Genomic DNA, 24,277 nt, shown 5'->3' with positions numbered 1-24,277 from the left:
TCTCACTGAAAAAAAAAAAATACAAATATTTGCATTATGAATCATAATGCAATTGTTTGATTGACAGCCCCAGTTTGACCTCAGTTTCCACGGTTAGAGCTTAAAAACCTGTCAAGTTTATAGCAAATTTTTGTGTCTTGCACGATAGAGCACGGGGCCGGTCCCATTCAACCACCGTGAAGCACGATGATATGATGGAACCTATCATATTCTAATGAAAGTTTTTCTATCATTGCAAAAAATGTTGTATGCAACTCGTTGCAAAACTCGATTTTTAGAGCACTCGTCGTATTTATCCAACTCGGCAAGCCTCGTGGATAAATGTACAACTCGTGCTATAAAAATCATCATTTTGCAACTCGTTACATAAATAACTATTATCCGTTCTTTTTTTGGGGTTGTCGCCTACGTTGGTTCCCCGTATCCGCCCATTGATCTCTTGGCAGAACTGATCTAGCATGCTGTTTGAAAAGCATTAAAACGCAACAGTCGTTGAGTTCTTGTACACGCGGCAACAGTTAATTAATAATCTAAATCGGATATTGCAAACCTTAAGTTGCTAGTAGACAGGATCAAATATTTGACAGAAAACAAATCTATGCCCAAACATTTGGTTAGACTCAATCGAATTTTCGTTAGTGTAAAACAGATGTTTACTCTTCAGTTCATTCCTTGTCAAATATTTGATCCTGTGCATTGCTGGCCTTACAAATAACATGATACTGAACAGAGTCGATGTTAACCTCTGAATGAACGATACTTTCGGTAACCAATCAAGTTTTCTATTTTATTTATTTTCGATTGAAGTTTTTATTTCGCCATCGTCATTGTTATCGTCTTAAATTTTTTGTTCATTCCGTGTCTAATGTGTATTGCAATAATTGAACAAGTTCATTAACCCCTTTTTAAAGACTCAATCTAAAAAAATACATAATACTGAGCGTGTGCTGAGTGCTGAAACCTCGCCTTTGATGTACTAAAACAAAAATCCATAAAATAAACTTTTCAACTTACTTTTTTCCTTCTTGTGGGAGTGCTTGTCCGGATCGACACTCTTCGATGTGCTACTGCTAGTACTGGTACTGGTGCCACTACCACTACTGCTGGGCACCGGCTTAACCTTCACCCGATAGAAACGTGTACCTCGAGATACTTTGTATCGGTTTTCGTCCTTGCGGGCATGGCAATACTCCTTGTCCACCACAGTGCCTATACAGTGGATTACCTTGGGCAGTGTGCCCGATACCAGCTGCGAAAGGTTAAAGGCCGCGTAACTATCAGCGTGTAGAAAATACAGTACCGGTGCAGTCTGCAAATAAGGATTGAAATGTTGTTAACATTTGGTATGAAGAGTGAGACGCATGCGTTGTTTTACCTGCACAATGGTGTACTGATCATAAGTGGCATTGTAAACAAACATCACAAGGTCTCCCTTAGCACACGTCTGGATGGACACCCCACCGGTGCTGCACCTACTGTGTTGCTTTTCCAGCTCTTTCGTCAACTGTTGTTTCTCTTTTTCTAGTGTTTCGATCCGGTCCTTGAAATTTGATTGAGTAGAGCATAGCTCTGGATCCGTCAGAGATTGAATAGTTTCCTTGTATCGTTGATTTTCCTTCAGCAAATGTGTTTCCTTGTCCCTTAGTTCATCTAGCTGTCGTTCTTTTTCTTCCAGGATTCTTCTGTAGATGTCGGAGCTTCCCGTAGGCGTTCCAGGTGAACTGGCCATTGAACGCGACTGCGGTTTCAGCGTTTGTACAGACTCCCATCGTTGTCGCTCTTCGTCTAATGCTGCCTTGATTGCACGTTCCTTTTCACGATTAAAGTCTTCTTTGGCCTGCGCCAGCATCTGCTCGTGGCTGACAATGTCGATCATGTCAGGTTTTTCTATTTTTTCCAAACTGGTATCCGATGGAGATCTATCCATACTTGTCATTAGCTTGTATCTACATCGTAACGATTCGATTTCAGTTTTGTGCTTATGATCTAATTGCTCGATGGCTTCCTGAATGGCCTTCTTTTTGTCTACATCGACATCAGTCAGTCGCCCTTCCAGTTTGCTAACCACTTCCTTCATTCCATCGATTTTATCATTGAGTTCCTTCTTCTCACTTTCGTACTTCGATACCGTATCAATGTGACTGGCCTTCATCATAACGTTATCCGACCGAAGCGATTGGATTTCATCGTCTTTTTGATGGATGCTCTTTCGTAGATCGTTCATCTCCAGCTCGTGATCCACGGTCATCCGCTGTATCGTTTCTCGCTCCTGGTTGCGGGCTTCTTCTTGTAGGTCCGTACAGCATTTCCTGACTGCCTCGAGTTTGCTGCGGAATTCGGCTTGGCGGGCAGCACTTTCCAACTTGACGGCGTACAGTTGCTCCCGCAAATATGAGATCGAAGACTGGGAAACCTGGTACACCTTCTGTAGGATAGATTTGAGCGTTTCAACCTCCAGACGCGTAGTGCCCAGATTTTCCTGTAATGGAAGAAATGCGGTCAATAGTGAATTTGAAAAACGTAGGTCATTGTTATTTAATTATTTAAAACGGGAGATCCCTATACTGCCGTAATTCTGCAAAATGACGCAAGCACCATTCAAAATTCCGATATTTTTTGGTATATTATGTATAATATCTGGTGTAAAAATAACACTGTGGTATGCCTGCTGTATTAGAATGCAAGATCTAGTCGTAATCTATCATCTATGGAAAGAAACTTAGAGGATGAGTAAGAGTTTTATGCAGAATAATAAAAAAAATGGGCCAAAACCTTCAATGTCGCTTACGTCATTTTGCAGAATTACGGCAGTATAAATATGCAGCTCCTAATGAGCCCTCTCATTCTGAAATCGAAGCCTGATTACATAGTATAATAAAGATCCGAATCACTTCGACAAATCCTAGATATATTTTTATTAGGGTTTCCAGGTAAAGTAGGACCTTCAACAAACGGACGTTTAGCATATACCAATAGATATTTGGTCAAAAGATGAAAAGTTAGAGTTCTTCTCGTACAGCTGCAGCTGACTCGATGAGTCTGTGATCATTTTCTCAATCATTTTTTTTTTTCGCCATACATATTATGTCAGGATAACGGCGTTGAGGGCTCTACCCCGTTTGGCATAATGCCGTTTCGCATAAAGTCGTTTGGCATAAAGTCATTTGGCATAATATTCTTTTGGCATAATGGTCGTTTGGCATAATAGTCGTTTGGCATAATAATCATTTGGCATAATTCTGAATGTAGGTAAGATGTGAGAAGCTGAATATGCATTTTTAGCATCGATGCAAAATAACGAATTGCGTGAAGTGTCTATATGTATGTTAAAATAATAAATATTGACGCTATAAAAATAATCAATACTACTTCAGTTTTTGTTATGCCAAGCGACCATTATGCTAAATGACTATTATGCCGAATGACCATTATGCCAAATTGAATTATGCCAAATGACCATTATGTCAAACGGCATTATGCCAAACAGGGTGTGCGATTCGTCGGATTTTGCACTGGGCGTAATTTTCAAATCCAGTCAAAGTTGATCAGCCGTCAAAAGGCGATATCAAAAAAATCCCTTTGAAATTAATTTTAGATATCAAAAAAAGTTCTGAAAATCTGAAAAAAAACATAGTGAAACATAAAAAGGGTGCTGTTTTGATTGAAAATAAAAATTAATAGATTTCTCAAAATTCACAAACGCAATTGCCCGTAGCTAATTTAAAACAAAAGAATAATTTCTGACTAGGTATATGTTGAAAAGTACCTGCAGCAGCAAAATGACTGTTTCCTCATCAAAGCTGCCCGTTGGATGGCACTTGCTGAGCGTATCAATTATAGACTGTTTAATTTCAGACTGCTGCATCTGCAGCTGATTTTGGAACCGCTCGTGTGCGCTAGTGCCACTGGAAGGCAACGATTCATCGATATAAAACTCCGAGTTCACAAACTCATCGTCACCCGCATAGCCAGTGCTACCGATGCGATCTTGGGAGGTTGACCGCTCCGAAGACGAAGACGCCGCCCTGGAGGCTATCGAAGAGGATTTAAACGAGGGAGTCTTCCGCGAGCAAGGTACATTTTCGTCGGCGGCGCACGGACTGCCGGAACCAGGCAGCGAAGGCAAAACACTACCACTGCCTTGGAACAATTGACGCGATTCATCTTGTTGCGATTTGAACGGTAGAACCATAGCATCGGAACAAGATTGGCTTTTGTCAGTAAAGCTCGTTTTGCTTGTTACGAATTTCTTGTAATCTTTGTCATTAGTTGAGGGTTCTTGATTATTTTGAGAGATACGAATGCTATCGTAGTTTTGCATTTTAGTGTTAGTATCGGTTTTTACAGAAAGACAAGTTAAACTAGTAGTGGTAGTATTTTTGTTTGATCGCACCTCTGTCAGTGTTGCTGCGCTCGTTTGCAGTACTTGCTCCGTCGAAGTGGCCAGGCTGCACGTTTCTACTCTCGAACGTAATTTCTTACGGCGATCTATTGGACTTTGGCCTACTTTTTCGAACTCCTCCGTGTCAGTTTCAGATTCGCAGCCCCTAAAATGAAAGAATAGTTAAGTAAGTAGACAGAAGACATCAAACTTTGAAGCTGACGCTTTGACATCTCCACGAAAACCATATTCAACTTAATTTACGATAAAACATAAGGATAAACACAAACATCTACATTAAACCGCAAAAAGCATGTACAGTAGAAACTCGTTACACACCGTGCCACCCACTCCACGCCCTCTGCAATTTCTCTGGTGTCTTTCAACGAATTCAGTTGATTTTTGGGAGATAATTGACTTAGGTACCCGAGTAGGGAATGAGAACAAACCTATAACAAATTGATAACTCATTTTGTTATTTATAACAAAATGAAATCAAAATAAGTTTTTTTTCCGAATTGTTTTTATTTAATATCAAATTGAGATATCATTTTGTTATCATTTCAAAAACTCAATGATAACAAGATTTGATTTCAAAAATCCAAAAAAGGTTTAATATGCTTTATTAATATTAATTATATTCACAAAATATTTGTTTAATCTACCAGAGTATTTTTCTTACATATTGACACAAAATTTATAATTTGCTGATTCTGGGTAATGGTCATGTTATTGATTTAAATTGGCTTGAACTTTAGTAAGTCTTTTTAGAGTAATTCATCGGCCAAGTTGCCTGAAACTTGGTTGTATAGCTTGGTTGAGAAAGATTTGAGGCCAACTTTGAATTCAACAGGTTTCAAAAAGCCTTCCATGACGAAGAGAACAAAACTACCCAGAATACAAAAGTTCCCAGATATCAGTTATTTCAATCTAAACATATTGCCAAATATTTTTAAATTTTTAAATTCTATATTAAAGGCAAATGAAGTTAGATATGGCCAACCGAAGTAATTCACGGTCATTCTACTGTTGAAGGTCACATATTTTACCTTTATAAAGTATTCTCGCGCGAAAGAGGATTCATTGTAGCTCCGTACCAAAATGATGAATCTCGTGATGTTTGAAATTTTGAAAATAACACAGATATTTATTTTTACATGAAAATGATGAATGCCATTTCACCTTTTGTTATGCCAAACGGCCATTTGGCCATTATGCCAAAAGACTATGCCAAACGACATTATACCATACCCGATAGAATTATTGTAGTAAAATATTTTTCCTATCGGATGCCTTATTTTTTCAATGTCATCATTTTCCCCGGGTAACGAGGGAAAAGGCTGAGAAGCCGAATGCGACTCAATTCGTTGCTCGATGTCATTCAATTTGAGTCCCGATGCCTGTGGCTCTGGGATGTCGTGAACATCTCCCACATTTGTTTTGCTGCAGTGCATATAATCAGAAGGAAAAGCTGAAATATAATTAGCTATACAAAAACATTAAGGGCAGTTGTCCTTTGACTCCAAATTTACCTTTCTTTGTCACTTCAATGTCTATCATTAATCTTTAAACTGAATCACGGTATAGTTATGCTACATATCTATGAGGATATCATATCCGATTTCCATACAATTTTTCTTCGTTTAGGCTCCAAGTTAGAAATGACTGTTGATGAAATGTTAATGTTACAATCGATAATACTACGGCATTAATAGGTGCCATATTCTGATGATATGGTATCAAACAAAACAAGTTTTCAATCACGAGATTCTTCTAAATTTAAAATAAAATTTAATAATTTTTAAACAATAATTTTAAAATAAATAATTATTTAAATTTTTACTTATTCAAGTAAATTAATGCCTAATAAAATATCAAAATGAATACTGAATTTGTTATTAATTTTTAGTTATTACCCTTTAGATTTGATAACTCCCTGAGAACTGCGTATGATATCAAGTCGTAAAATGTAGATAACAAAATGAGATATCAATTTGTTATCTATGAGAACTCATTCTGATTTCAATTAGATATTCCAGTACATTATTTTGTTATCATTTTTGTTATGTTAACACTTAAGTCATACAAAATGAAAACTCACTTTGTTATCAAAATTCGTGATATCTAAATAACTCAATTTGTTTTCAATTAGTTCTCATTCCCTGCTCGGGTATGCTCCAACTACACACAAAATAATTGCTCAATCATATCCAGTGAAGCAGACGACAGGTGATGAGTGATGTGATGTAAAACCACCACCAGTGGACGATTTGCCATGTCATACAATTCCTCCTAATAGCAAGATCAAGATGTTGGACAGTTCTCTTTCTCTCTTCTCTCTTCTTGGCGTAACGTCCTCATTAGGACAAAGATTGCATCTCAGTTTAGTGTTCTATGAGCACTTCCACAGTTATTAACTGAGAGCTTCCTCTGCCAATGACCATTTTGCATGCGTATATCGTGTGGCAGGCACGAAGATACTTTATGCCCAAGGAAGTCAAGAAAATTTCCTTTACGAAAAGATCCTGGACCGACCGGGAATCGAACCCGTCACCCTCAGCATGGTCATGTTGAATACCCGTGCGTTTACCGCCTCGGCTATATGGGCCCTCGGCTATGTTGGACAGTTAATATATTCCCAATTTTGTTGTATGAAAGGCCAAAAAAGACTATGGAATCAAGCCAAATGTACTTTGACAAATGCGCAATCCACTTTAAGGGCAGAGAATCAATCCCCTTTCAGCAAAATGTTACTATCCCAGCATCCAGCAACTTTTGGCACAAATTTCCCGAATGGAGGAGAACGTGCCTCTGAAGCTGACCTGCTGATCCAGCTACTGAAAGACATCATCAACTATGATAGATTCAAGAATACTGACCATAGAGCGATCATCTTCGTGACTTGGGCCTGTTTACCACGACCATCCCGTCCAATCTGCAATTAGCTTAAGGCTCAAATGAGAATCGTATATTTCTCAAACTGAATGATCAACAAACCAAAGAAAATAAGAATGTCCGATTACCATTATTGAAAAACGAACAATCGGACATTCTTATTTCCTTCATGGCACGGCGTGGTTAGTAGCGCAACATTATATCCTGGGAAAGAAGTCTATGTCCGGTGTAATGAACAGTTATCTTGAAATAATGGTTTTCTAGGAGACACCAACCAACTAATTTCCCACATACTCTTTCGTAGGCAATTGTGCATTGTTAGCCGAATCCGTAGTTTTCTCATCGTTGCCCGATCTCCCCGAAGCACTTATAACTTCGCCCATCTCCGCCCGGAACTCCTGCAGCCCGCTGCTTTTGCTTTGATTTCCATCCTCCGATCTAGATGAAAAGAAATTTATCACAGATTCTATATTCGGTAGTTGGATCTTTTCCGTTAGCTCGGGTAAGAAACGGGCGAGTTCTTGTAGATCTGTGGAGCGTACAAAGTACAGTTGATATATAAACTATAACACATTTGCATTAAATATTTACCTTGCTTAGTCAAAGCCGGTAGACTAGAATCGAAAATTGACGGTGCCTGGATTGCGTAGGTCGGCGGCATGTCGTCCATCCCGGGAAACAATGTGCTCAGAAAGTGGCCCTCGAACTGTGAAGCAAAATCGTGCCGCCGCATGACTTCTTCGTTATATATCGTCATTAGACGGCATGATAAATCGGAAGCCCACTGCAAAACAAACAAACAAAAAACAACGCTACATAGAGTGGAACTCAGGATGCGAGAATGCCGAAACGTACTCTTAGGAAAGAACTGGAAAACATTCTTCGACGAACCACCTCTGTTACGGCACCAACGTACATACTGGGCGCCATATGAATTTGCTCTATTATTCCCAAATGTTTCTGAAGACGCTTCAATGAGGTGTGATAGAATAGAAGACTATTGTCTATTTCGTACACTTTAGTCTCCACGGGTATTATGTAATGTCTGAAAATAAATAACATGTTAGCCAAACAGACTCTTTCGCTTTATTCTCGATAGACATACCTGAGCCGGAGATGGAGATTACCTCCCAACTCTTCTTTCGACCGCAAACATTGCCGTACAATTTCATTTAAATCTATCTGGTTTTTCAATATTACCTTCAGTTGGCTTTTATGCGACGCGCACAGATCTGGTAGTATCGAGGCATCACCCAGTGTACTTGCCCTTTGTTGATTCTGCTGAAAAGACTGTGCAAGCTCATTTTGATCCTGAACAAGTTTTCTCACTTCAAACAATTTGCGCTCCAAGTCACATAGCCGCCTTTCTAGGCCTTTAATTTCTTTCATGTCTTCCTGTGGAAAAAAATGAGTACATCCAGTTACTTTGGGAATCCAAATGGCTGTTTCCTTACGCACTTTCTGCGAACAATCCACAGCCCTTTCAACGTTATCCCTCAGATTCTGCATGGCGGTGTTTTCAAACTGCTCCAGCCCGCGGAGACATTCGGCGGCCATACGTTTCAGTGCACTTTGGCCCTTGTCTGCCGAAATCCAATCCAGCACAGAAATGCCGATCTTCTTTTCATTTTCAGACACCGTCGCTTCATTAGAACTACCAGCTGCATTAATCTCAACGGTTTTGTCCGCAGAATTTGCATCGCGACTACAGCCCTCCATTGGATCGTTGCTATCGCTTCCGGCACTTGTTGACTGGTTACCACTTATTTTAGCGGCACTACCCGATGGCGTGCTATTAGCTGCATCACATGCATCAACGTACATCTCTTCAAAGGCTCCGAAGGGTCTCGATTCTGCGTTGTCCATCAAACTGGACAGAATAGGGATTTCTGACAGTTGCTTCAGATCTTTATCGAAACTACAGGAAAAAATAGAATAGTTAGATGTTTTCCTACAAAATACAACTTGTAGATGATCTTACGAGGATAAAATGCCCATGTGATCCTTGTACTGCTGTCGGTGCTCTTCATACCGCTGGTAGAAATCAGAGACCCTCTCCTGGAACTCGTTCACCACATCCTCCATGTTAGCAACGACGGCTGCCCAGCCCTGCTGCTGTAGGTGCTGCTCATGAACCAAAGTTTCGCAAGTCTTAGCCTCCTCTTTGGCCATTTCGTACACCTTTAGGGCTAGTGCGGCTCTCGACACAACCGTGGCGTAGGTGGCAGGCAACTCAAGGCATTTGTTCACCTGCTCTGTTAGGTCCTTGTCTGCAATGAAAATATTGCGCATTAGGTATGTTATCGTTGGCAGTTGACGATTAAGATGCAGATTGTCTACTTAAAATTAAGGGTTAAATGCATATGTCAATATTGACTTCCTAATAATTCCAAATCATAGCGATTCAGGAATGATCATTTGGCGGGAACGAAAATATGTGTTATTTTCATTACGAAAAGACCTTCGGCCGACCGGGAATCAAGCTCAGACTCAGATACACACAGCATTGTCCAGCCGTTATCGTTTTGGCTTCTAAGCACTAGTAATCTTAATCACAGCGATGGAAATTGGCTTCTTAAACGGTGTTGAGATAATCCCATATTCTGAATCTGCATGCCAAACTGAGCCGAAATCCAAATTTTCATGAATTTTGGTGCCCGGGAACCTATTTAAAATTCAATTTGAAGTTTGTATGGGAGCGATTTGTCGAATCACCCCTCGTCGCATTTTGTACTGCGCAGAGCTGTCAAGAAGTTGCTCAGCTGTCAAAAGGTGATTTCAAAAAATATCTTTGAAATTGATTTTAGGTACCAAAATGAAGTTCTAAAAATCTGAAAAAATCATAGTGGTTCAGAAAAAGGTGCTCTTTCGTATAAAAATAAAAAATCAACACATTTTTCAAAATTTAAAAACCCAATTGAACCACATTAACGGTCACTAACGTTAACAGGCGATCAATGGCAGCGGATCATGTGGACGAGGGAGTGAATTCGCTGCTACTTCGCATGCACGAGAATGAAAACGGAGATGTCCGGCAGATCGGGGAGCGCAGAGGGAATTGGGAAAGGAGAGAAAAAGGTCGAGCGATACTTCGAGGAGTTCTGCATCGAACACAAGTGAGATTCGTAATTAGACTGCACCCACTACTCCAGGACCAACCGAGAAAATGCAACGACAGCAACTTCAAGATGTTATAGCGCTCTACATGGCAGCATCCGTTCAGATCTGTGGGACATACTTGTCCCAGCACCGAATACCAAGGCAGCGGAATTCCCATCGGCTGATCAGCAGCATTCGGTTAACCAGTAAGCATCCTAAACCAGGATATTTTGCCATAGCATTTGGAGCCATTCAGATTCTAGATCTATAGTTTACTTTGTAGGGTGGGGCGGGGCAAGATGGGTCAGTGCCATTTTCAGGCGCATTACTCATGTTTTGATTATGTTAATAATTTTATTCGCTGACCAGCATGAATATACAAAAGTTTGGGGCATTGATTTTTTTTTTCTTTATTAGGGTGATTTTTAGCGCAGATGGCTAGTTCATTAAATTGATTGAAAAATTATTCACTCTCATTGGAAATAAAAAATAGAATGGTTTTTAGCCATTTTTCTTATGCGATACATTCCATATAATCTCCATATAAACGGCCGCGGGGCAAGATGGGTCACCTTCAATTTTGAACGTATTTTTGGAGCATTGAATAGTTATTTATTTTTTATTACAAGACTATCTCATAAATGACTTTAATCAAGCGGAATGAACGCACGAAAACATGATTTGTATTCTGCAACAAATTGATATCACATTTTGATATCAGTTTGTCTTTACTTAATTTGATTTCAAAGTTTGTTTTCGGTTTGCTGTCATTTTAAATTAATGTAAATATTTAGTGTTAGAATAGTGTTAAATGTTTGAGTTAACTATGTAAAGTAATTCTAGATATATCAATAGCACAATTATATTATTACATTTATGATTTGGCATCAATCGAAAAACTCTACACCGTGTCCAATAAGTTCACATACAAAATCAAATTCAATTCATTTCACATCTGTAAGTAGGATTTCCAAAGTAAATTTATTTATTGAAAGGCCAACTAACACACACCAAATACAGCATATGTTTTGGAACTAACTGTCCTTTATCCTTCTCTGCTGATCGCTTATGTGTCGTAAGTCCATTTCAGCTGGCACGCACGCCAATTCATTGGTATTTCGTCGTATTTTAACGAGTAATGGTTTTAAGTTGAAACAAATTAGGTTCCTGTCCTCTCCATTGCTAGTAGCAACTATGACCAGAAGAGAAAAAATATGAGATCCTGTCTTGGTAAAGTACGAAGCCGTTTTATTTTGTATAAAATAAAACGTAAATTAAACAAAAATTTCCATTTACCTATTTTATTGAGATTTGTTGTGTCGAAGAAGCATGCGTGGATCTTATCTGGTTGATTCACATCATTTTCACTTTTAAAACATGCTTGTATTCGTATTGTTGTAAATTTTGTCCAAAATTAAGTTTTTATGATGTTTATCTTTGCTATAACGGATATTTTCGTGAAAATCGGCCCAAGTTGAGCTTACTTGCCAATATCTTACCATATTATCACTAAAACTGTATTGTTTAAGACTTAGTGTATTAATTTGGTACATAATTTGAGATACAAACTCAAAATGTATCCTTATGGACTCTTTTTGGATACCGTAGAATGAAACACTTTTCAAACATTTTTCATGCGTGCCGGAGAAATCGAATTTCAGAAAATGGAAGTGTACTGCTACCCGAGCAGGGAATGAGAACTAATTGAAAACAAATTGAGTTATTTAGATATCACGAATTTTGATAACAAAGTGAGTTTTCATTTTGTATGACTTAAGTGTTAACATAACAAAAATGATAACAAAATAATGTACTGGAATATCTAATTGAAATCAGAATGAGTTCTCATAGATAACAAATTGATATCTCATTTTGTTATCTACATTTTACGACTTGATATCATACGCAGTTCTCAGGGAGTTATCAAATCTAAAGGGTAATAACTAAAAATTAATAACAAATTCAGTATTCATTTTGATATTTTATTAGGCATTAATTTACTTGAATAAGTAAAAATTTAAATAATTATTTATTTTAAAATTATTGTTTAAAAATTATTAAATTTTATTTTAAATTTAGAAGAATCTCGTGATTGAAAACTTGTTTTGTTTGATACCATATCATCAGAATATGGCACCTATTAATGCCGTAGTATTATCGATTGTAACATTAACATTTCATCAACAGTCATTTCTAACTTGGAGCCTAAACGAAGAAAAATTGTATGGAAATCGGATATGATATCCTCATAGATATGTAGCATAACTATACCGTGATTCAGTTTAAAGATTAATGATAGACATTGAAGTGACAAAGAAAGGTAAATTTGGAGTCAAAGGACAACTGCCCTTAATGTTTTTGTATAGCTAATTATATTTCAGCTTTTCCTTCTGATTATATGCACTGCAGCAAAACAAATGTGGGAGATGTTCACGACATCCCAGAGCCACAGGCATCGGGACTCAAATTGAATGACATCGAGCAACGAATTGAGTCGCATTCGGCTTCTCAGCCTTTTCCCTCGTTACCCGGGGAAAATGATGACATTGAAAAAATAAGGCATCCGATAGGAAAAATATTTTACTACAATAATTCTATCGGGTATGGTATAATGTCGTTTGGCATAGTCTTTTGGCATAATGGCCAAATGGCCGTTTGGCATAACAAAAGGTGAAATGGCATTCATCATTTTCATGTAAAAATAAATATCTGTGTTATTTTCAAAATTTCAAACATCACGAGATTCATCATTTTGGTACGGAGCTACAATGAATCCTCTTTCGCGCGAGAATACTTTATAAAGGTAAAATATGTGACCTTCAACAGTAGAATGACTGTGAATTACTTCGGTTGGCCATATCTAACTTCATTTGCCTTTAATATAGAATTTAAAAATTTAAAAATATTTGGCAATATGTTTAGATTGAAATAACTGATATCTGGGAACTTTTGTATTCTGGGTAGTTTTGTTCTCTTCGTCATGGAAGGCTTTTTGAAACCTGTTGAATTCAAAGTTGGCCTCAAATCTTTCTCAACCAAGCTATACAACCAAGTTTCAGGCAACTTGGCCGATGAATTACTCTAAAAAGACTTACTAAAGTTCAAGCCAATTTAAATCAATAACATGACCATTACCCAGAATCAGCAAATTATAAATTTTGTGTCAATATGTAAGAAAAATACTCTGGTAGATTAAACAAATATTTTGTGAATATAATTAATATTAATTAAGCATATTAAACCTTTTTTGGATTTTTGAAATCAAATCTTGTTATCATTGAGTTTTTGAAATGATAACAAAATGATATCTCAATTTGATATTAAATAAAAACAATTCGGAAAAAAAACTTATTTTGATTTCATTTTGTTATAAATAACAAAATGAGTTATCAATTTGTTATAGGTTTGTTCTCATTCCCTACTCGGGTAGGCTTATAAAAACAAATAGAAAATAATGTTATTCTAAACCGTATGCTTTATTTAATCAGTATTATGTGACCTTTCAATACATGTATTCACTTTGAAAATATGAATCACATATGTGAAATAAAATAATATTTTCTAAATTTGTATTTTGTATGAGAACTTATTGGACACGGTGTATATTTAACGATTTTTCATTTTCTTACGCTGAAAATAAAAACAGTTATCAATTTGCTATCATCGATAGCAGGAATTGTTTTCAATTTGTTGTCACAGGAACATTTTCGTGCTCTCATATCTGATGTTTTAACCGTTAAAACGACCAAAACGACCTGAGTTATCAAAATTTGCAATATCACAACATCGAATTAGCTTTCAATTTGCTATCAGACTTTGCTCGGGAGGCTAGCTCATTATGTTGTGAAGCCCGCAGAACTCCGAGATCTCACAGGAATCAACATTACGGACATCCTCGAAACTCCTTTTACAGTGGATTAGTGCTCTTGCGAAACGATTGCGGCGTTTCATGGAAAATGTTCGAAGAGGAAGGAACAAAACTAGAAGTTTAATATCAACGAAACGGGTTTCTACAACTGCACTCGAAACGACAATCCTGGTTGTGGAGAATGCCTTCCGGAGATTGGTGATGTCACACTGCTATGGGCCAATATATGGGAGAACCCTGCCCAGCACAGCGACGATGGTATATGGTTGGCGGAAGAAGAGCGACAGTGTAATGGAGTTGGAGACATGACCTCGCAATAAACCTCCTCAGCAGATCACTCAACCAATGCAACTATGGCTATTAACTGAAAAATGGAGAAGGAGCACAAGAATAACCACACTTTCTTTTTGACAGAGGCTGCATCAACTGTTGCAGCTTGTGACGATGTTCAGTAACGCATCCGGATGGAGTTTGGAATTAACAAATAGGGTAAATCGGGGGAATTTGGCCACCTTAAGCAAAAAACGATTAAAGATGCAGAAAACAACGTTGAATTTTGCACATCGTATGGCCAGAGTGATTCTGATAATACTACTACAACACTAGTTGCATAAAAATATCATAGTCCAATTGTGTTTATATGCCAAAAAATGATTTTTGAAAAAAGTGTTGTTTTTGCGTCGATTTAGAACCGTCGGGGTAATATGAGCACCCTACTTTCAATGAAGAATTTATATTGCCTAACGTAATTAAAACATTGTTTACTTCGCTTGATATTGAATCATATAGTATCAACTTGAAGTATATGGAAAACAAACTAATTTGAAAGTCATCTAAGGTATTTAAACAAGAGAAGTATTATGTGATGTTTCTGGTTAGCCCTCGTCGGGGTAATTTGGCCAACAATTTTAAATTTTATTTTTCTAATTTACTATGGGATTCAATTACTAATGTTTCAATCGCTTCAATATCAGACCAGTGTTAGAGCTGTAAGGTGAATTTGCAAAAAATACTAGATTTTAGGTGATTTCCCAGTGGTGCTCAAATTGCCCTATTGGTCAAATTATCCCGACTACCCCTATCGATTAGTTCAGTAGTGTATGCCAGCTGTTCCTGCGTTAAAGAACAGCAGCAAATTGGTAATATGGATGACGGTGAACTAGGTATTCGCCACACAGCGAACAAGCAGGGGCTTCAGGACAAGCACTTGCATGGCGTCAACTAACTATGTTCCGAGGAGCTTTCTGTCAGCCGTCAACAAAGTTAAAGGCGATCAACACGTTTGCTGTGCCCCTGTCGACTTACAGTTTGGGGTGGTAAAATGGGCCCCCAGGCACCAGAACGAGCAGTACGAGTGGTGTTCACCAAGCACCGAATGATGTGCCACCTATCGAGTCGCCCATCGAGGGAGCATCCTTTAAACGTGCAGTAGAAATGTACTTCATTGTATGTGAAGCTGACCAGCTGCCTGGAGGACCTTGTCCATATAGTTACGGTTGTCCTCTCGGCAACTGGAGATGCCCCTGAATCTCTCCGGGGGATTTTAGACGAGCTGGAATTGAAGAAAGACCTGAACAGCGGTATTTCTTAGAACCTGCAATTAATGGGGCGGTTCCTGAAACACAACAACTTCACAACTGAAAGTACATTCAAATGAAGACTCATTATGATATACCTAGGTAAGCAAACACGGCTAAAGAGATCTACTAAGCCTAATGCCTTTTGGGGTGTAGATTGGTCGGGGAAAGATGAAAGTTTTCAGCATGTTTTCTAAGAAGTATCAAAACTTTAATAATAATAATAAGCCTTGTTGTCACAACCAACCAACCCAACCACTTTTCGTTACATGCCTGACTTCGATTGTTTGGAATTGTATCTCCATAGGTATGTTACCAAAATACGTCATTCAACGTTAAACACAAACACCAAATCTATCTCACAATCTACTCTACTCACCATTGTCTATACTAGGCCAAGGCGGCTGGCTTCTGACGTCTGTTGTTACGGTGGTGCTGAACATATAAATCGGATTGGTATCCGTCCCGGCTGTGTAGTTGCATACGCGATTGTGATCTAGCAGCATTTCACCGCCACTGACCAGAAGGACGATGCTGTTGCTCGGGATTCCATAGTGTCGTTCTATCGTTTCCTTCAAAGAACGCACGCTAAAAATAGAAAACAAGAAAGATTAAAACCCCGTCATTTTTGGTCTAGTATATTTTGATTGATCATACTTCTCCAGAGCCTTGCTCATCTCAAAGTTGAGCATCCGGCCGATGTCGACGTGGAAAACGTAGAGCATGGTTGCGGCTAGTCGGGTGACTACTTATCCGAAGAGGTGGAACTAATTACTCCAGGAAGCAATGGCTACCACAAATCGTTCAGCGACATCTATTAGGTTTGAGTTTCGAATTCCGGCGGAATGATATACACGCCACTCACACTCCGTTCAGCATCAAGCAAGACTCATCGATTCATGAGTAGTCGGTTTCAGCAACGCAAGATAACCGGCAGCAAAGTTCTATCGTGAATGAAGCGATAACTGACTACCTGCCATCCAACGCGATAAGCGGTAGGGGATAACGGAGAAAGCAGATCTAATCGATGTAAATGGAGACGATTGAGCTCGAAGTGCTATCTGGTTATTGTTGTGTTTATGCCGTAGACGGACCTAAGCTTACATTCGTCTTCTTTTGTTTAGTCTTACATTATCACTATATATACAAAGCAGTCATAGAGAAACACACGAATGTGTTTGCTTATCCTCTAGTTTCGCTTCTACTGTGGTGTGTGCAAACTGAAAATATACAAACAGGAGAGATATTTTGCTTAGTTTGTAGGTTTCAAATTTCGATTGTAAATGACGCAATACAGAACATATTTCACGCGACCCGGCAATCGTTCAGGAAAGTTAAGTTCACTAAGCTATTATGTATATCACCGCGCACGCTGGAACCATGTGATTTCCGAATATCTGAGCAGCCGATACAGTATAATTAGAGCTCGATCCGCCTTTTTAATTATTCAATTATCGCTTGCCAGACGTCCTGACTGCTACTAGCGAAGCAAGGCGTGAAGCGGTTCCGTGTGACCTCGCTCGAGGTTGTTTCCACTAGAATTTACTCTCCTCCGCGTCTGCAGCTGCTATGTATGCATGTAGAAATACACACATTTCCAGACGTCAATTACCTCAACCCCGATGATACAATTATTATTTTACATCTCATCAGCCTGGCATCAGCGAAAGGGAAATCAGCTCTTCCTAACCCATCAAAACGCGTCCGCCAGATTTTTGTTTTTGCTCGTGCTTCTGAGTAATCATCAAACTTGTAAATAGCCATTCCTCCTACACCACTAAATAATTTCGCTGATTTCAGTTTGCTTCACCCATAGCTCACACGCGAACCGCAGCGAGTTGTCTTTCTTTGTTCAAAAGACCGGTGGCGGAATGGCTCTCTAGTTTGGATCTTCGATGAATAAGGAACTGAGAGGAATGCAAACTCGATCCAATCGACAAGAAAATAAATCGAATCGTTCCGGTGTCTGTATTCCGGTACGTATATGCATTTACCGTAGCCACTATACGAGGATATCTAAGCGATTACCGACCAATTACTAGACTAACAAAAACGCTTCCGCTTGAACGTTTAGCATAGTCAACAAGTTGAACAGTGATTATTAGGTTTAACTGTGTCGCCAGGAATAGTCTTGCAGGACGGCTTATGCACTTGGGGCATCCATTAAGTACGTAACCCACCGCTTTTGTTAGGATTATTGTATAATACATTGTTTGCAACGCTTTTTAGAAACCCCTCTCCCTTTCAAAACTACGTACTACGTACTTTATGGCTGGCACTTGGTATTGACATGTTTGAAAGGGGACTAATTCACTCACCGCCATGCTAATGCTATTCGAATCTCTATTGACAAGATGCCGATGGACTACTACAGTATAGACAATCCATCTATTTACCTATACTTTTGCTACTTTCAGTCACAGAACAGTCCCATATGAATAGATAACCCAGCATAGATAAACCTGTTATGCGAGTAGGTAGAGATTACTTATTACTAAAATCTTACATTAAAAAATATGCAATAACTGGTGTCTGGTGACGTGGTGGAATAACAGATATTGTGATGACATTGCAATTTATTGAGAACTCTGTCGTCTTCTAATAATTTTTAAAACTCTGATAATTCCCATTGTACACTGATTTGGCACGGTAAAGGCTGGGTATGCTGCGCAATTCAGATCCCATTGTGATCCACTAGCCTCTGCCCAGCAACTCCTATCCCTACCTCCTCACGGTACCGCCCGGAAACTATGAGCAACCTTAGGGAAGATCGGGTAACCAACCCCGATGGGAACTTTGGTCATAGGCTGACAGGGAAGGGGGGGGGGTTACTTCGGTAAACCTGAGCGTCTGTTCTCCAGGAGGAGCGGCTCACAACAGCGTCTGATCCCCATGTTAGGGGCGGCTGATCTACGTCCGAGTGCCAGGGAAGGACTCTAAGCTCAACTGTGCACTATGGTCCTCCGGAAAGTAGGGGGTTGGTGTCAGGCCCTACGAGCCAGCCGTAAAAAATCATTGTAACGGAAAATCAGCAACAGAATAATACGAACCGAGACCAACGGCAACGACCCCAGCGAACAAAAAGAACTAGCGATTGGAAACTGCCGATCTCTCAACTTCATTGGGAGCACCCGCATACTCGCCAATCTACTGAAGGACCACGGGTTCGGCATCGTAGCGCTGCAGGAGGTGTGTTGGACAGGATCCATGGTACGAACGTTTAGAGGTAATCATGCCATCTACCAGAGCTGCGGCAACACACTCGAGCTGGGAACAGCTTTCATCGTGATGGGTGATATGCAGAGGCGCGTGATCGGTTGGTGGCCCATCGACGAAAGAATGTGCAAGTTGAGGATCAAGGGCCGATTCTTCAACTTCAGCATAATAAACGTGCACAGCCCACACTCCGGAAGCACTGATGATGACAAGGACGCATTTTACGTGCAGCTCGAACGCGAGTACGATCGCTGCCCAAGTCACGAGTCATCATAGGATATTTAAACGCTCAGGTAGGCCAGGAGAATGAATTCAGACCGACGATTGGTAAATTCAGCTCCCACCAGCAGACGAACGAAAACGGCCTACGACTCATTGATTTCGCCGCCTCTAAAAATATGGCCATTCGTAGCACCTTTTTGCAACATAGCCTCCCTTATAGTTACACCTGGAGATCACTACAGCAGACGGAATCTCAAATCGACCACGTTCTGATTTCGGACGGCACGGATTGACGGACGGTACTTCTCCGACATTATCGACGTCAGGACCTACCGTGGCGCCAACATCGACTCCGACCACTATCTGGTGATGGTCAAACTGCGCCCAAAACTCTCCGTCATCAACAATATACAGTACCGGCGACCGCCACGGTACAACCTAGAGCGACTGAAACTACCGGATGTCGCCTCAGCATACGCGCAGAATCTCGAGGCCAAAGGAGGAAACGACGACACCAATGCAGCGGAGGACGAAAATCAACCAACTCCCACGCTGAGGGATGTTAAGGATGCCATTCACCAGCTCAAAACCAACAAAGCAGCTGGTAAGGATGGTATCGCAGTTTAACTCATCAAGATAGGCCCAGAAAAGTTGGCCACCTGTCTGCATCGGCTGATAGTCAGGATCTGGGAAACCGAACAGCTACCGGAGGAGTGGAAGGAAGGGGTAATCTGCCCCATTCACAAGAAAGGCGACCATTTGGAATGTGGGAACTTCAGGGCGATCACTATTTTGAATGCTGCCTACAAAGTGCTATCCCAGATCATCTTCCGTCGTCTGTCACCTAAAACTAATGAGTTCGTGGGAAGTTATCAAGCCGGTTTCAGAGCTATAAAGAATCATGAACGAAAACGGCTTTCCGGGGAAGCTGACTAGACTGATTAAAGCAACGATGAACGGTGTGCAAAACTGCGTAAGGATTTCGGTTGAACTATCCAGTTTATTCGAATCTCGCCGGTTACTACGACAAGGTGATGGACTCTCATGTCTACTCTTTTACATCGCTTTGGAAGGTGTTATGCGACGAGCCGGGCTCAACAGCCGGGGAACGATTTTTTTACAAAATCCGGTAAATGTGTGTGCTTTGCGGACGACATGGACATTATCGCTAGAACATTTGGAACGGTGGCAGAGCTGTACAGCCGCCTGAAATGCGAAGCAGTAAAGGTCGGACTGGTGGTGAATGCCTAAAAAACAAAGTACATGTTGGTAGGCGAAACCGAACTCAACCGGATCCGTCTGGGTAGTAATGTTATGATAGACGAGGAAGGGAAGATTCAAATATTATGTCCATCAATTTTTGGGATTTCTAGACCCCCCCTCCCCCCTGTCACGCATTTTCCCTATACCTAATACACGTAGTGTCACACTTTTGTAGACCCCCCCCCCCTTCCCCAAATGTTGGACGTAATTTTTGAACGTTCCCATACTTTCGAAGTGGTGGAGGAATTCGTCTACCTCGGATCCTTACTGACGGCTGACAACAACGTGAGTCGTCAAATTCGTAGGCGCATCATCTGCGGAAGTCGGGCTCCAGAAGAAACTGCGGTCGAAAAAAATTCACCCACACATCAAATGCACCATGTACAAAACGCCAATAAGACCGGTGGTCCTCTACGGACACGAGATATGGACCATGCTCGAGGAGGATCTGCAAGCACTCGGAGTTTTCGAGCGACGCGTGCTAAGGACGATCTTCGGCGGTGTGCAGGAGAACGGTGTGTGGCGGAGAAGAATTAACCACGAGCTCGCTGCACTTTACGGCGAACCCAGCATCCAGAAGGTGACCAAAGCCGGAAGGATTCGGTGGGCAGGGCATGTTGCAAGAATGCCGGACAACAACCCTGCAAAATTGGTGTTCACTAACCATCCTGTTTGCACAAGAATTTGTAGATCAGAGAGAGCACGATGGGCGGATAAGTGAAGCGCCCAAAGAAAATTTACGAATTTATACCGCACTTTACAAAAAGTGTAGAAGCTAGTTTAACTTTTTTTTTAAAGAAAAATTCCTCTTCCAATATAAACATTTGTCATCTGTATATATTTTTGATTTAGTAGATAGTTGATCCCGAAGAGTTATTTTTCACATGTCAATAAAGCTGGTTTTTGCAACTGATCCGGTTGGCATAAGAAGGCGTGGAGCGCAGAGAGCACGATGGGCGAACAAGGTGGAGCGTGATTGGCGGGCAACGGGCGCGACCGAGGATGGAGAGCGGCAGCCACGAACCGTGTATTATGGAGAAATATTGTTGATTCAGTTTTATCTTGAATTTGATGTAATACTAAATAAATGAAAATGAACTAATTCATGTTTAACTGCCTACAAAACGCTGATTAAACCGGTATTCCTCTATGGGCACGAAGCATGAAGTTTTCGAACGGAAGATGTTGTGTACCATCTACGGTGGAGTGCAGATGATAGACTGGACTTGGAGAAGGCGAATGAATCAGGAGCTGCACCAGCTGCTGAAAACACCAACCATATCGTCTACACCGCAAAAATCGGGAGGCTACAATGGGCAGGTCAGGTCATCAGATTGTCAGATAGCAATCCGATTAAAATGGTATTCGAGGGCCATCCGACCGGTACAAGAAGACGTGGTGCGCAGCGAGCTAGGTGGGGCGATGAAGTGGAGGACGATTTGCTAACCCTTCGCAGAGTGCGGAACTGGAGACACATAGCCATGGACCGAGTAGAATGGAGACGACTCCCACGTATAGCAGAGGGGACACTTAGGCCTTAGTCTAACCAGTAAGGTAAGTAAGTCCTATTCTTAGTCGGCAACTGCACGGCTGATTCACAGAAGGGGGGGGGGGTCGCCAGGCCCCTGATCTATCGTCCCTGCTGCCTCTTCTTCGGTGGTCTTCTATGGACGCGAGACATGGACCATTTTCGAGGAGGACCTATATGCACTCGCAGTTTTGTGCAGGAGAACGGTTCGTGGCGGCGAAGAATGAACCACGTGCTCGGTACACTCTACAGCGAACGCAGCATTCAGTGAGTGGCCATAGCCAGAAGGATACGTTGGGCAGGGCATGATGCAAGAATGCCGGATAACAACCCTGCAAAATTGGTGTTCACTATCCATCCTGTTGGCACAAGAATGTGTAGATCACAAAGAGCACGATGGCCGGATCAAGTGGAGCGCCCAAGGAAAATTTACGAATTTATACCGCACTCTACAAGAAGTGTAGAAGCTAGTTTAACTTATTAAAAGAAAAATTCCTCTTCCAATATTAACGTTTGTCATCTGTATATATTTTTGATTTATTTAGTAGATAGTTGATTCCGAATAGTTATTTTTCACATGTCAATAAACTTTCTCAATTTCCATCACCGTTTTCAACAACTTTATTGACTAAGACAGTTCATAGACAAAATAATCATTTAGCCATGACTTGCCCACTTGGAGTCAGGTATATATAATTTGAAATGCTGATGATCCTCGATTTATAACATGCCTACACCTGGCTCAAGTTTGTCTGAACCAAAAGTAAACAACAACTAATCACAACGATGAGACAGCTCAACTGATAGAAACAGCGTAAAAGCGAACAGGAACGCTTCGACGGAGTTCACCTTAACCAACACCAACGCTTGAACGGGCAACTAATTCACTCAAAAATTACCTTGATGATACAGCTGGCTATAAGATGTGTCACACGCGTTGTTGTCTCGTTTTCGCATAACTGGTTTTAAAATGCCCATCAGCTGATCCTGGTAGTAAATATTAGTATAGTCACCGTTCCAGACCGATACTGCCTCAAGAAAATATATTTAGACAAATGTATAGGACACGAATGTAAGGGGCTGCTCATAGACTACTCTACTAGAATTACTCTAGGCAATCTCAGACTCCTTTCCCTTCCTCTTGTAGATTGTTTTTTTTTTAATACAAAACTTTAAACATTTGTACGAACCGTAGAGTTTAGCAAGACCCGCTATTCCACGTAGTTTATGCATGGGCCCTAGCAAAATAAAACAACACGATTAATTGGTCTTTGTCTGTCTGCTCTCCTTTCGCCATCCGGTTCGCTATTACAAACCACAATATGACGACGATGGAAAATAGCACAACACGACATACGACTGCTTTGGACAGTGGTTCAAAAGTCTGACAGTTTGCACCATTTTACCCACCGCATTTCTTTTTCATTCAGTTGGAAAAATTCAATTGGAGGTAGACGTGTCTCTTGAGCCGACCTACTGATACTAAACTGGAATAATGAAATTCAGGCGGACGTCATGATAAACGCAACTTTTTGGGAAATGTCTAGTGCAAACTATAACGACGTTTGAGGGAAGCATTTCGCCAACATTTAAGGCTTTCGAGATGAGTTTCTGGTGGAATTCTTTGAATAAGTATGACGGCAATTTAGAAGAATTGCCTGAATGGTGTTTTGAAATTGATTTTTATGAATTTAAGAGGAAACAAACCATCATCCTTTACGAGAAAATCAAAAGCAGTTTTTTCGCTGAAATCACAACCAATGGTAATTAAAATTTTACACTGAACTCTACCCAGCATCCGGATAGCAGTGGAATAGTTTTCATTGACGGTTTTTGGATTTCGAGCAAGAAAACTGGTTTTCAATAATTGACGATTGCTGATGACTGAATGATGGTTATTTGAGCCTTAAGAAATATTTTTGAAAGAATTTAGGTTGAACAAAAAATTACGCTATATTCGTATAAAAACGAACCACTTGGGCAGCGGCCGGTATTTTGGGCACTCTTCGCTATAACTCAGTCAATTCCAAACCAATTGGCTTGAAATTTTGTACACAGCTATATACTATACGTATCTCATCGCGTTCCAAAAATTGTATCAATTGGTTCAGAATTGGCTGAGTTATAGCAGAAAAGTGCCCAAAATAGGACCCCAGCCGAGATGGTTCCACTTCCCTTTATGTTGAGGTGCGTGAAAATAAGGAAAAGTTTGAACTTTTGTAAAAGTA

General features: G+C 40.3%; 1 protein-coding gene across 1 annotated transcript; it reads right to left on the bottom strand.

The window, feature by feature from the left end:
• Nucleotides 1-1,010: 1,010 nt before the first annotated feature.
• Nucleotides 1,011-17,040, bottom strand: LOC109414019 (RB1-inducible coiled-coil protein 1; the record flags this gene model as incomplete). Its single annotated transcript, XM_062843887.1, is given in 11 exon segments — nt 1,011-1,309; nt 1,376-2,479; nt 4,394-4,547; nt 7,571-7,805; nt 7,868-8,060; nt 8,132-8,321; nt 8,382-8,671; nt 8,735-9,194; nt 9,258-9,546; nt 16,200-16,408; nt 16,478-17,040. Coding segments are annotated over 11 exon segments (3,491 nt in total), but the record flags the coding sequence as incomplete, so codon positions are not given.
• Nucleotides 17,041-24,277: the final 7,237 nt, after the last annotated feature.

The sequence above is a fragment of the Aedes albopictus genome, unplaced genomic scaffold (assembly GCF_035046485.1).
Source record: "Aedes albopictus strain Foshan unplaced genomic scaffold, AalbF5 HiC_scaffold_613, whole genome shotgun sequence".
In the NCBI taxonomy this organism is placed as follows: Eukaryota; Metazoa; Arthropoda; class Insecta; order Diptera; family Culicidae; genus Aedes; species Aedes albopictus.
This window is presented reverse-complemented; position numbering and strand designations above follow the sequence as displayed.